General features: G+C 34.0%; 2 protein-coding genes across 2 annotated transcripts; both read left to right on the top strand.

Moving 5' to 3' along the window:
- Positions 1-682: 682 nt before the first annotated feature.
- Positions 683-4,885, top strand: LOC144839667 (glycoprotein-N-acetylgalactosamine 3-beta-galactosyltransferase 1-like). The gene is made up of 3 exons (XM_078695123.1): positions 683-731; positions 1,313-2,435; positions 3,027-4,885. Exons 2-3 carry the CDS (start codon positions 1,428-1,430, stop codon positions 3,201-3,203), a joined length of 1,185 nt encoding a protein of 394 aa, XP_078551249.1. The 5' UTR covers positions 683-731; positions 1,313-1,427; the 3' UTR covers positions 3,204-4,885.
- Positions 4,886-7,271: 2,386 nt separating this feature from the next.
- LOC144840449 (dickkopf-related protein 3-like) lies at positions 7,272-14,349 on the top strand. The gene is made up of 4 exons (XM_078696264.1): positions 7,272-7,742; positions 9,289-9,463; positions 13,175-13,370; positions 13,846-14,349. Exons 1-4 carry the CDS (start codon positions 7,539-7,541, stop codon positions 13,904-13,906), a joined length of 636 nt encoding a protein of 211 aa, XP_078552390.1. The 5' UTR covers positions 7,272-7,538; the 3' UTR covers positions 13,907-14,349.
- Positions 14,350-15,061: the final 712 nt, after the last annotated feature.

The following is a 15,061-nucleotide window of genomic DNA, read 5'->3' on the forward strand; positions in this document are numbered from 1 at the left end:
CGCCACTGTTAATCTTGATTTCCAATAGGATAAAACGCAAGGACGTAAGCGCAACTTAACTTTCTTTCTTTTATTTACCCATAAATATAAATAAACATATTGTAACAAAAATAAACATAATATATCAAGGGAAGGGTTAAACAGTAGTTAAAACTAAACAAGTTCAGCCCCTAAACATTGAAATTTAATAATTATATTAATACATTAGGGCTACCTTTCTAAAATTAATATAATAATCTCTCTCGAACTTAAGATTGCGTTTAAAGGGCCTGGGATGATGTCAAGAAAATCAGTAAACTGTGGACCTTTTTTCTTGTGATGGGGTCGTTTAATAATTATCTAGCGGAACAGCAGCAGCGTAATATAATTGAAAATATAGTCGTCGTTTTAAACGTTGTTATAAACATTAAAACAATCACTACAGTAGCCACCATGTAGGCATATACCGCCACTACTGAATTATCCTAATATTTATAATAATTAATAACATTCAGGTTATTTGTATTAGTTGAACATCCATATAAGGTAATAGTAATCCGTTAGTAATCAATATATTATTGAACGTGAAATCTCTTACAATATATTGAATATATAAAAACAAAATAGACGCGGTTGCTGTACTAAAAAAGTAGTAAAAACTGTGTTGGATATAGAGGGCGCGATATAGATTTGGTTTCTTAACGAAAACACGAATCGAAGAAGAAGAGAAAAAAGTTGGTGTATTAATATTTGTGAGTATTTTATTAAATACAATGTTTTATATGAATGGTTAATATATATAAGAGGTCTGGTCATTATGGCCGCCAAGTATAATATATTAAGAAGAATGACAAAAAAGAAGAGACGAAACTCCTAGCCCTCTTGCTACTACTTCTAGGCTAGGCATAGGGCCTATGGCTAGCTACTTTATGATGGGTTGAACTGGAGGAGGCGAATATGCAGGCGCACCTCCTAAGCAAGGTGCCGAGCTAGGCCTAGACTAGGATTTTCTAATCTAACTAATATACTGTACCACTAGCTAGTGCTTACCTACTACTAGATTTGATCTACTATATAGGCTCGCCCCTAGTAGCCGACTGTTTATGCTTAATAATTATAAATTAAAGCTTATTTTTATTAATTTTTTTTTTCAACAAAATGGTTGCCCAAGAATCCTACACTACAGTAGGCCTATCCATTACACTCACACTATACCAACCAGAATCGTTGTTTTAACTGTGTATAGGGCTAATAATAGAGTCTTGTTGGAGTAGGGGAATATTTATTCAAATTAACAATTGAGAATGATAAAAAGATTTAAATTATATTACAGGTTACTGTACGTGTACTGTTGCTCTTGTGGCGCTCATCAATCTATAATAATGTGAAGATACTTATTGGGCAAGGATTATTTAAGGTAATTCACCATTCAATCTTATCCAGCAAAAATGCAGAAACGAGGTTTGTTCTCGTTGTTCATTGGTCTGTTTGTTGGTTGTTGTTCCGTCCTTGTTTACAATAGGTATGTCGATATTGTTAACATGATGAATCACATGCCAGTTATGACAATAGGCTCATCATCATCCCACCTAAGTTCAAAGGTTACGGCTGACGTTGATAATATAGGTTATCCTTCCGGAAGTCATGAAAGTCTTCCAGTTGAATATTCAATTGATGGGAAAAGTTACTTCTTTCAAGCTAGTGAGCAGAATGAACCGGAAGGTACACTCAGTGAACTAGGAGCGCCAAAATCAAATCCCGCATTGGATAGTCGTTTTGTAAACTATTTAAAAAGAAACGATTTCGATCCTCGATTAAACTCAACGATTTTGAATTCTAAAGTTCGGATTTTGTGTTTTTCAATAACGCCTCAAAATCAACTGCCAACGGCACAGTACCAGTTAAAAACGTGGGGAAAGCATTGCGATAAGTTCGTGATTTTAACATCGGGAGGGAAAAAAAGCAATGACGTTGAAGTAATTACTTTGCCGAATGGGGCACAGAATTCATGGAATCGATTAAAATCAAGTCTACAGTGGTGTTTAAAACAAGAACTTGATAATTATGATTGGATTGTTAAAGTAGAGTACGACACTTTTTTAATTCTTGAAAATTTACGATATATGTTAATCATGCACAGTACTAGTATTAAGGATTACGTAGGGCAAGTGTTTGCCGATAAGCAAGGTAGAGCGTCTACGATAGCTTTAAGCCGCGAAGGTTTGAAAAAATTAAGTCCGGTTATCCAATCTTGTGAAGCTGAAAAAGATGGAAAAAATGATGATGAGGAGTTACAGAACTGCTTTAACAAGGTCAAAGTTTATCCACGTGAAGATGGCCGTGATTACACCGGTGAAAACCGGTTTCAAATGCTGATTCCCAACCACGAAGTGCCAGTGACTAGTGCCAAGTTTGTCGTGTGGTATTGGAGGTTTATTAAGCAACCAGGTCAAAAGGTAAGATGCAAGTTAATTATTAAAATAGCCTACAGGTACTAAATAGAACAGAAATCTGAAATTTTAATTTTTTTCTAAGTAAGAGTACAGTATTACAAACGATAAAAACATACTGAACAAAATTTAGTAAAAAATTGGAATAATGTTAAAAGTGAATCGTAGTGGAGCTGTAGCTTTATAGTGGAGCTGTACAGTAGCTTGGTGGTTAACGTGCTTGCCTTTCAATCCCAAGGCCCGGGCCGGGGTTCAATCCTGACCAGTGCCAGAGTTGTACACTAACTCATGACTCTTTCAACTCCACTCCCTAAGCCTCAAATGAGATTTAGTTTATAAGCACAATAAATTATTAAATAGTTTATCCATCCTGTAATTGGCGAGTTTGTACTGCTGGATGAGTATGAAAATAAAAAGAATTCAAGTTATATCATCATGAACAAAATTTACTATTTTTACCGAGACATTTCCTTTCCTAATGATGAATTTTAACCCTAGTTTTCATTCACAAATTTACCTAAAATCTTTTTATGGATTAAAATTTGTAATTTTTAGTGACATTCATCAAAGATGTATTTTTTGTTTTGTTTTTTACAGCTTCCTGATTGTTGCTCCGACTACGCCATCTCTTACATGTATGCTTCACGAAACAATATGTATTTACTAGAATACATGATTTATCACATGCGACCATACGGAATTGGCTACTACAACTGCCCTGCAAATAAGGATGTCCAATTAGATTCCTTGTTTAAAGGCATTAATGCAGACTAGATACAGTAGTGTAAAGCTCTGTCTGCACTATCAAACTAGTTTGACAAAAAATGTGATGTGCCCAAATATGGTAGTGATATGCTTAAATATGGTAGTGATATGACATCATCATGTCCATGTATGGGCACCTCACTTATTTTTGTTACATAAAGTTTGATGGTGTAGACAGAGTTTAAAACACATCTGTGACGTGTACGTACTAGTAGTGTATGAAATTTATTCTCTTTACACGGCCAAGCTAAAAACTAACATGTGACATATCCAGATAAATTTCATTTTTACGCCAGATTCAGTAACCCTCTAATGACACAGCACAACACATGTTGTTTTTGGCTCGATTTTTCGACTTAAAGTGAATAACTTTAATATTACTTTGATATGGCCAATTTAAATTTAGAATATTTTGACCTTCATTTTTTTGTTTCAAGGGACAAAACATCTTTAATATTTATAATAATATTAATTCTTACAACTCCACTCTCACTCTTAGGAGAGACTTTGTTTATGTTTACATCTTGTGTATATGTTTGTCTTATGAACAGGAATGCCATCTTTAAGGAGGATAGTGAACGAATTCGCTTATAGTTATCCTTGGCACTTTGCCTAAATATATAAAAACAAATCAAAACTATAACTCATATACCTATAAAAACTAAATCTACTCTTGAAGAATCTTATTTCTTGAAATGAAATAAATCAAAACTTATTTTATATAAGCAAACGAAACCAATAATCATTGTATGTAAATTGAATAGTATAGTAACGGAAGATAGTAACCAATTGGAAAAACATACGCAAGACTATTTACATTGTGAACACAAGTACACCCAGGTTGGCTTGATGTTGAATGCATTCCACATCACTTACCACGAAGGGGTTCAGTAAATGTTTATGGCGTTAACGCTGGCCTACAATTCCGCATTTCAACATTCCGGGTATGGCCAGGGTTACACAGTATTGTATCATGCAATACACTTTTTTAGTGGTAAAGGACTTATTTTATGTAAAGGCTTTGGGTGGGTGCTACTGTGCAAAAGGTGCATGATCTTTTTTCTTTAAAACCAAATGTAGGAGATGTAAAGAGAGGTTTACATTGGTTGTAAGTTAAAAGTTAACCTGGGTTAATGGTTCAAATATACTAATATTTTAATTCTATAGTGCTATTGCTAATATATTATTATTGCTATAATTATGATTACAATATCGCTATTATTATGGTGGTGGTACTGTACTAACTACAATATTTGCCAGTCATACACACAATGAGTGGATACATCTAAAAATATGTTGCTTTTCCCCAATAATAGAGGTTGTATATTTATAAACACTATTTTATTGTTTTCTCACTTAATTTTTTACAATCATGAATTAATTATTATTATTATTATGTAAATTTTTGAATTGTGATCATTTATTATCCAATGAATTCTGAATTATTCATAATTATGAAATCCTAATTAAACACTGTGTGGTCTAAGCTAAGTATATGCATGATATGCATACTATTTCAATAATTGATAAACTAGACCGAAAAAAAAAAGAGTTTAGTGAGCGAATATCTCACTATCACAATCTTGTTTCATTTATTTATTTTCAAGTGTTTTTTATGCCGTTTAGAGCTATAAATTAAGCCTAGTATATGTAATTAATACTATGTAATAGTAATATCATGTTATATCAAATTATACATTTACTTAAAAACAAAATAAATTCAATTATATTTTACTTCCTTCCATTTTGTTTCAGTTTATTAAATTTTACAGACAAAAATAAAAAAAAAAGAAAAGGTACAAGAAAACAATATTAAATGAACTTAAAATAGCCCAAGAAAGTTTGATAATAAAGCACACTGTTGTGTTTGATGCATACAATACAACATCATACTATAATGCACTGTTATCGGTAAAGTATAGTGCACTAAAGGCTTTAAAAACAGTGTTACCGTGTGAAGAGTTCTTCTAATGATTGCCTATTCCCCTACAAATTTATAAACTGCAGCCGTCGATAACAATCAACATCTTATTTGGGAAATAAAACCATAATCCCCCATTGTAAAGCTCTGTCCACACTATCAAACTAGTTTGACACAAAAAGTGTGATGTGCCCACATATGGTAGTGATATGCCCAAATATGGTAGTGATATGACATCATCATGTCCATATAGGCACGTCACATTTTTTTGTCGCATTAAATTTGATGGTGTAGACAGAGCTGATGAAAACCGAAGATTAATCATATTGTAAAGCTCTGTCTACACTATCAAACTTTATGTGATGTGCTCATATATGGACATGATGATGTCATATCACTACCATGTTTAGACACATCACACACCTAGTTTGATAGGTTAGACAGAGCTTAATATACGCGAAAACCTAAGAAACCTAAACTTTTGCTAACATAATGCTTTGCGCCCTCTATAATAAGGTATGTCCGCGTGATTGTTGCGTAATGCAATTTTATCTTCAATCCGAACATACTTAACAAGTTTGGTTTATAGTGAATAACGAAAACCTAATAAAATCTTTAAAAAAAATGAATAAACTAAAAAACAAAACAAGATTTGATATCGTCGTGGAGGCTTGACCCAAAATAATCGAATTTTATGACAAACATGAGAGCTGTAGCTTGGTGGTTAACGTACTTGCCTTCCAATCCCAAGGTCTGGGGTTCAATCCTGACCTAGTCTAAGGTTGTAACTCATGACTCTTTTAACTCGACTCCCTAAGGCTCAAATGAGACTATAAAATAGTTTATCCATCCTGTAGGAATTAGCGAGTTTGCGCTCGCTGTTGGATGAGTATGAAAAAAAAATATGATGACATAAAAACAAAATTCAGTCTATTTTAATATGACTTATTTCAATCGAAGACGATGAACAGAGTTGTTTTTAGTCTTGAGGCCTGATGACATGTTGTTGTTCACACTTCTATTTTCACTTAATTAACGTATAGACATCATCATTAAGATGTCTCAACATGCCAATGTGATTAATATGCGAGTATTATTTGATGGATATTTTCGGAATTTAATATCAACGGCTTTGTCACGTCTCCGAGTAAAGACCATTTTGGACCAAAAACAAAGGTAACATGGACATATAAAATAGATTATCCTCCTAAAGTCTATGGTAACATCAGGCTTATTTTTAAAGCAAAAAATTAACAAATGTTACCATGTTTTAATGAGAATAGGCATATAGAGACCTACTTGCAGATGTTAATTAAACCAAAGTTATTAAATATATATGATAAGTTATTACTGATATGATCAATTTAAGGCCTATACTTATTAATAGACCTACTACTAGAGGGTCCATAGTAACATCAGGCTTATTTTTAAAACAAAACATTAACAAATATTTTAATGAGAATAGGCCTATATATACCTACCTGTACCGGTATATGTAAATTAAACCAAAGTTATTAAATATTATATGAAAGTTTATCACTGATCTGATCAATTTGGCCTATACTTATTAATAGGCCTACAGAGGGTCCATAGTAAAATTTTTAAAGCAACACATTAACAAATGTTACTCATATTTTGAGAATAGGCCTATATAGAGCTACCTGCAGATGTTAATTATTTAAACCAAAGTTATAATTGATCTGATCAATTTAGTAGGCCTATAACTAGAGGGTATTTTCAAAGTTTACTAATAGAATAATGTAGAAAAGAAACCCAATTATGCATAGGATCTCTATTTTAATTAACACTTCAACTTTGTTTTTACTTATACTGTAGATGTTCGGGCTAGCTATAATAATCAAGTGGTAGGCCTACTACATAGTTGAATCGTCCTGTCACCATCCAGATGTCAGGCAGACTGAAGGATCTCGTAATGTTTACCCAATCGTGTAAAGATCACAGTAGGGTTATAGTAATGAAAACAACCACACACAGCAGGAATCCACACCCAGTCAATGGCTCCTGTCAACAATTGGGCGTAAATGAGGATTATCCTATTGATTGACAGCGAATACTCTCCTCTGATTGGCCGAATCGTAAAGCTCATGAGGCTAGATGAAGAGTGACACATGCCAATCATCAGAAGTGGGACATCTCCATCCATGGACGTATGTCAAATAACGTCCCATTACAAGGATTTGATCATTTACCACCAGTTTTTGACAACACTGATGACCTGGGAGAAATCTCATGATTGTTGGAGAGTCATTCGAAACATAATCTTCACAGACACGAGACACTTGGAAACGGAGCTTTCGTTATCTCATTAACTGAGTACCGTAGATCTGATACCAACCGATTCTTTAATTAAAACGAAGGAACCGTTTTTTTTTTCCAATCTGACCTGGAAATTTTCAATCAAAATGTATGCATTGCAAGGCTTTTTCGTCGTCATTTCTTTCACGGTTTTAGTGCAAGAGTCTACTGCTGTCATTTTTCCATGGATGTGGAGTTTACCCTACCCGAATCAGGATCAGCAATCTGACGAGGCTATTAGCCATCCGAGGAATCTCAACATAAAGAAACGAAATGTATCCACTGACGTCAACTTGACTTTGCATGCTCAGGTAAGGCACTGGATTGTGTATTGTATTTGTTTTAAAAGTAGGCCTAATTAATTTTTAGTTCCAATGTATTAAACACACTATTTTCCCCCCACCATCGAACACTATTCACGTTGCGCCAAAGAAGAACATTAACTGTAGCGTCATCTGGACATATATTATTGCTTTTCTCATTTTTATTTCGGTATCTGAAAATGTAAGTAACATTTATACGGTAACACTTGGACCTTGGTAGGTAGGCCTACTTCGATGACGTAATATTTCACTCGATTTTAATGAATGGTGTAAAGAAATTTATTAGGCCCTATAATATTAATGGACTAATACTACTTGTTAAAGAATAAAAGTATACGGTAAGAAAAAAAAAACTCTTTGGAAATAATAAGCCAAAAAGTCATGCTATTGAAAATAAACTTGTGACTTGTAAGTAGAGCTTCATTGACTCTTTAGGCCCAGCCTTTTGGTTCACCAAATTGTACTGTAGAAGAAGACGACAAGAAACACAAATCTCGAAAATAAAAGGCCGCGAAATAGTTGGAGATGTAAAATCGCGAAAATTTAGGGCCGCGAAATGTTTGGCTTTACAGTAAATAAATGAATTGAAAACTGTAGGCTTATTTATTCCGAGTGGAATGAGGATGCTCGTGCAGCATAATGTTCGAGGTATATAGATATCACTCGTCATACGGATAAATCTCTACATAGAGAAAGCCTATAACACCCTTGTATATAAATCATCTATGTGATGTGATTTATCATTGCAGAATGTTTTATTAACCTTGCATAGGAGAGAGAAATACTACTAGTACTAGTGATGTTACCATGTTGTTTTCTACTGATTAATTTTGATTCATTAACAACAATTACTAACTTTTTGTATGTTAATAATCAGCCTAATGAATGATTAAATAAAACAACCAACCTGTACCAACCTCGATGTATTAAAAGATTAGAGTACAGTAATATATTGATACACACACACACACACATAAACATAAGCCTATATTTTTATTTATTTTGTTTATTGAAGCAACAGCATTCGAAGTTATAACAGTTTAGAGCCCCATTGTTGATTTGGGTATCCCAATTATCGTATAATATTGAGTATAAGACTTAAGAGTATAGGGCTAATATCATACCGTTCAATATTGGCTGGACCTGCCTTTTAAGATGATAAATGATTCACAATGTGCCAAATATATTCAACTAGATATTTCTTTGTTTTAATTTGATTTGGAATCAACACCCACGTATACACGTGTAGCCCAACTGTAGAAACAGCTGACATCTTCTAAATTTACAGTGTTTGTCCTCTTAATGCCAACAAAACGGAAGAACACTCGTCACTATACAACATTAATGAAACTTGATGAACAATTTATGTTATGAGGATAGATTCATTGTTTTTCTTGCCTTACATTAAATCAGTGTGTAACTTTAGAACCAATCTGGTACCAATTAAAAATATTAATTTATTAAAAACAATTAAGTTATTTAACTTAACCATTGAGGTATACAAATATTAACCAATTTGTTTTATTTTCTCCAGGCTCCTTGCAGAAGCGATAAAGCGTGCGGACGCGGAAAATTCTGCGATCAACATTATGGTAACTGTCTCGACCACAAGCTAGAAAACGCCCTCTGCCGACGAGATAGTCATTGCCGAAAAGGTCTGGACTGTCGTTTTGGAAAATGTCAGAAAACAATCAAACCTGGAACAGTTGGTAAGCATTATTTTTCCAATTCAAAATTGTAAATCAATTTTCTGAAGACTATTGATTTTGAACAGCTACTGCATACGGGATATACAATACAAATAAGCTTATTATCTTTCCATCATCATAACCAATGTTCTCATCAATCATTCTAGAAATTAAAGATAATGATTTGTATGTTTCACTGTTCTCTGGTCATCAATGGAACATAAATCTATGTGGCATAACGTCGCTATATCTAGGGTCTTTAAAGTCCCGGATTGTAAATCATAAGACTGGATAAAGATACACGTGACAAACTATCCATTACCAGACACATCAACAAATAATAGTGTTTGTGTTGAGTGATGTTTTAAGAGCAATAATTTAAGACGTTCACAATTGTTCATCGCATTAGGACTGACAGGCCTGGGCCTAGCTACCATAAATGTTTTTGACGATAACAAGAATTAGCGTTTAGGCCGGCGCAATCTTTTAAACTATACACTTTTTAAACAGAAAAAACATTTTGTAAAAAAAAAAAACGTTAAATAAAGGTTTCTTGTTTCGCGGACGTCTGATTGACGAAAAAATTCATTTCACAATTTTGTTTAGCAATAATTGCTAATCAAACTGATAAATTGATAAATACACATTAATAAATCCAGCAGGACCATCTGTAATAATTAATAATTTCTAGTTAATTAAGAACCATCTTATATTAATAATATGAATAGTTATTATAACTGTAAATGACACGTGAAGATGAGTTAAATTTCTGACGAATTCCAACCCGATGGCCCCGCGCACATAAACTGTGAACCCCGCGTAGTAAAGAATGGCTAGCTGTCACTCGTCATCTTGCTATATAACTGTGTGGTCGCCATCAATCACGGGTACAACTGTCTGTTTTGAGCATTAAACCTACAATACGACAAGCCTAATTACACAGTAGGGTAGCTGAAAAGCATCGTGTGCTGAGCGAGACACTATTCTAAGTCTCGTCTATTCAAACTTCAAGCCTCCTCTACAGAACTAAATAGCCATGTAGAGTTTCTATAGATTTACCAAGGAAAACTTTGAAAACAGCACACAAATCACAGGTGGCAGTACCAGATTAGCATCACCATTATTTCTTATGTTGTTGTTTGCATCTAGACACAGGCACTAAAGCTTTTAACCTCAAACGTAATTCCTAGAGAATGCGCTTTTATCAATATTGTCCATGATACCCGGTTTCTATTGTATGTAATGGGATTTGATTGCCAAGCATTTCAATACATTCTAACTGGTTTTTACCTAATTATTCTGAACTATATAAATCTAAACAAGAAAGAATTAATACGGTATAATACAATATGATGATGATCTTGTTATATATATATATACCGTGAATACTTACAGTAAAATTGTAATGTGTTTTACGGGTTTTTAAGATGGAGCAGCAGAAGACACGTGAAATTCAGGTGTTTTGAAATAGGCGCCTTCGGTACGGTACCATTAGACCACCGATGCTTCAATGAATACCATGCTTTTCTTCTTTATTTCCGGTCAGACAAAACACATTTTGCCATCCAGGTCTACCCTTAATAAAGGTGGCAGTCAAGCCATTCACCCGTTTAGGTGTTGGTACGTTGATTTGGATTGCGCGTGTCGCGTTTAAAGACCTTTGTCTCATCAGACAAAACTGTCAACACTAATTACCCCAAACCATTAATGGAATCAAAACAAGTTAACGAGTTTATAAATACGTCTATATTTTCTACCACGATTGACATAAAATAAGTTTTGATAATTGAATGAGTCTGAGATCACGTGACATGGTTTCAATCCTTTAATTTTAGATGGAGAATCAGTTAGGAAGTTTAGGACAATAGTAATTAAAGCGGATTCAAACCGGTAGCAGTCGATCGATAATATGTTGTAGGCCTATTAATACTGTTCCATTGTGCATTAAGAACAAGAAACTACTATGTATTAGGCCTACTATATTAGAACACTCAATTTAGACTAAATTTTAAATAGGGCTACATTCAAATAAAACGTTACCAAAATGTATTAAAATAATAGCAAAGGATAAATCTAGTCTTTGTTTGGGCATGTCTGTCACAAGCTTTTTGCTTTTTTGAACATGCCTTCTTCAATCATATTACCTTTCTTTACACCATTTTGTATACTGTTTTAATTTGAAGAAAATAAATGTTACTTTGAATTGAATTGAATTGAATTAAATAATATCGAGGAAAAATAAGATAGTAACCTTTATAAATGTTACTGTATCGCTCTATATAATTGAGCTTTATGCAGATAGATTATTTTGTAAAGAAATTGGATAGCTTGCCAGGGGTAATACCGGTATTAAAATGATATCATTGTCTGACTATATATTAACACAGATCAACTTAGAAAATGTTGCCAAAACCTAACTTACTACCGGTGCGGTACAAACAGTTCGAATACTCAAAAGATAAAAAAAGACAGTTACTTATAATATTTACTCAAAAGCAAAGATATTCCTTTTAGAGCTAAAATATCTATATTTAAATTAAAGATTTAAAAAGAAATGTATTTGCTATTAATTTATTCGTTGGATCACACACAAGTCTGACAAGACCTCAAACTGGCTCAGACATTCCTCCCCGCCAATCACTTTGATTGACGTCTAATTTAAAGCCGATCTCATACATTTCTGTCAGATATACTCCTCGACTTTAAAAGGCTAGTATAATAAAAGCAAGGTTAAACCATCGACTTTGTATTGTGAGTTATGAGACCAGTCAGCCTGGTACAATAAATCACCATTAAAACCATGTCTTTCTATCTTTGAGTATTTATCTACAATCGTTAATCATACAGAACGAATTTCATTACAACTCTTCAGAAAGGAATGGCTTTTTAAATGTGTCGTGTCATATTTAGGTAATTGTTGTTTGTAAGACTGTCCGATTCTTTCACAAAAATAATACCTTGTTTTTGCAATTGATAGGTGAAAACACCACTCTTCTAGGCCTATAGGTCATTTCGAACTTACAGTAGTTTAATAATACCGCTACACAAAAAATGTACATGTCCATAGTAGGCCTATAATCATGTCGGTGAGATAAGAAAACAACGGAATATTGCTGTGATATTGCGAGATATTAAAATAAATTCAAATTGTATAAAGTAGGCCTATATTAAGATAGCTTTAATTATTGTTAAGTTAATTTCTTTAATTGCAATGATAAATCTAGGAAGAGTAAGATTCCTCGAATCTTGGTAAAATCCTCGAGATTCACAAATTATAGTTTGCCCACAAATGTGCCATTGTTTTATTATTTAATACGACATCTGATTTGTTCGAACATTCCAAAGGTGCCTTTGGCAGATGCAAGCTGCTATTCTTTTTACAATCAAGCTGCGAAGATGTCGAAATTATTCCCAAGGTCCAACGGCCTAGTATGTTGGAATTTTAATCGACTCAAATTATATAGTCCTATACCACATAAAATGAATGATACAACCGTATGATTTTATTAAAAGTAAATTATGAGAATGTGCACAATTAAAAGCCGGCCATTTAACATCTAAAGCTCTGTCTACACTATCAAACTTTATGTGACCTGGGTTTTTTTTGTGACCATAGTCCTTCTTGCAAACATAAATAAGTGAAAGAAGATCTTCAACAGATTTTTATATAGTTTCCGATCCGCAATGTTTTTTTATATTGAAACTTATTCCTAATTTGTTTTCATGTTTCAGGAGCAAGGTGCAAGAATGATAAGGACTGTGGAAGCAATATGTGCTGTGCCAAACAACACGGCGAATCAATCTGCAAAATGAAGTTGAAAGTGAGCACAAAGTGTTTTGTACCACAAGGAGGTGTTGATTATACGATAGACAGTATCTGCCCGTGTGAGGACGGTCATGTCTGCAGGATAACACGTCCACTAAGAGAGTGAGTTGACTGAAATATCTTATGCCTACTAGACTGTAATGTAAAGCCTCACCCTGACCTCCCTCTCCCCTCTGTATAATATGGATTATCCAGTAGTGCGCGCTCACGTATTTAAGTGCATACGGTACGCCTACATACTATAATGCTTGGTTTTCACTAGAGACGCAACAAAACGACGTAACGCAACGTAGGGGGTTTGACCAATCACAATTAGCGATGGATTTATTCGACTGTTGCTTGTCAGTGGTCAACTCGCTTACGTTACGTTGACGTCGTTGCGTTACGTCCTTTTGGGAACCAAGCACCTCCCCCATACGCATACGTATTCAAGTACGCCTACATTAACCGATGGAAAATCGACATCCTATGCTTTCCTACCGTATATGCTCCCTTAACAAACTTAATGCATCGATTTTTTATGATATATTTTGTGTTTTTCTACATATTATTTTACTGTTATTATCTTTTTTTATAGGGAAGAATTTGCATGGCGATTTTGGACTGACTACGATCACATGCGATGCCAACGAATATGACACGTTAGCCTTCATTGAATACATTTGTATTTGATTCCATAAGTTGACGAAGTGTGTGTCCGAAACAACTCGAACGATAAAAACGTTGCTCGGCGACGACGACGTGTGAACTCGAACTACACCGATGTGGTCTTAAAGGCAAATCGGCTATTTGTGTATTGGACTATTTTAATCGGAGGAATATAAATACGAACAGCGAAGACGATGAAATCTGTGATGAAATAAAGTCTTTCGTTGTTAGAGAAGAAAACAGCTGGAAATGCCAAGAGTCGTCATGTCTACGTCATCAGTTGTATTTTATATCTTTCACAAATCTTGCTAAGCAAGGCTAAAATATAAATTTTTGATATTTTTATCAATTATAAAAAGTATATTATTATTATATTTCGTACTTTATTATAAATATACACGCTTTAAGCAATTGTATGTATAGTTGTATATATCAGACTATTATGTAAATATATTAATTAAACAAAATATAGAAAAGGAACAAATTCGATTGTTGACTGAATTGAGCACGAGTTTATAGAACATGATAAAGAAGGCCTAGCAATCACATGATTACGCTATATTACACTGATTGCCACAAACCACCGAGTTTGAACACACGCCTACACTACGTTAACCGTGTGTGCAACTCCGAAGTTTGAACACACAATAGGCCTACACTACATTGACTGTGTGTGAAACTCCGAAGTTTACCGTGTGTGAAACTCCGAAGTTTACCGTGTGTGAAACTCCGAAGTTTACCGTGTGTGAAACTCCGAAGTTTACCGTGTGTGAAACTCCGAAGTTTACCGTGTGTGAAACTCCGAAGTTTACCGTGTGTGAAACTCCGAAGTTTACCGTGTGTGAAACTCCGAAGTTTACAGTGTGTGAAACTCCGAAGTTTACCGTGTGTGAAACTCCGAAGTTTACCATGTGTGAAAGTTTTGTATAGCGATGCGAAGGGGTATCCGTCTACAGTAATTCGAACAAAAATAATTGAAAGAAATCTATATAATAACTACTAGCTGTAGAAATATAATATGTGATCCAATCAATATTGTTTCCATTGTACTGTATATACTTATTTTAATGAGAAATAATAGAGAATATTATTTAAAGAAAAATGTGAAGATATGTGTGCTTTTTTAATTTGCTGGTTTACATCGA

Source organism: Antedon bifida, chromosome 4, assembly GCF_963402885.1.
Source record: "Antedon bifida chromosome 4, ecAntBifi1.1, whole genome shotgun sequence".
Lineage (NCBI taxonomy): Eukaryota > Metazoa > Echinodermata > Crinoidea > Comatulida > Antedonidae > Antedon > Antedon bifida.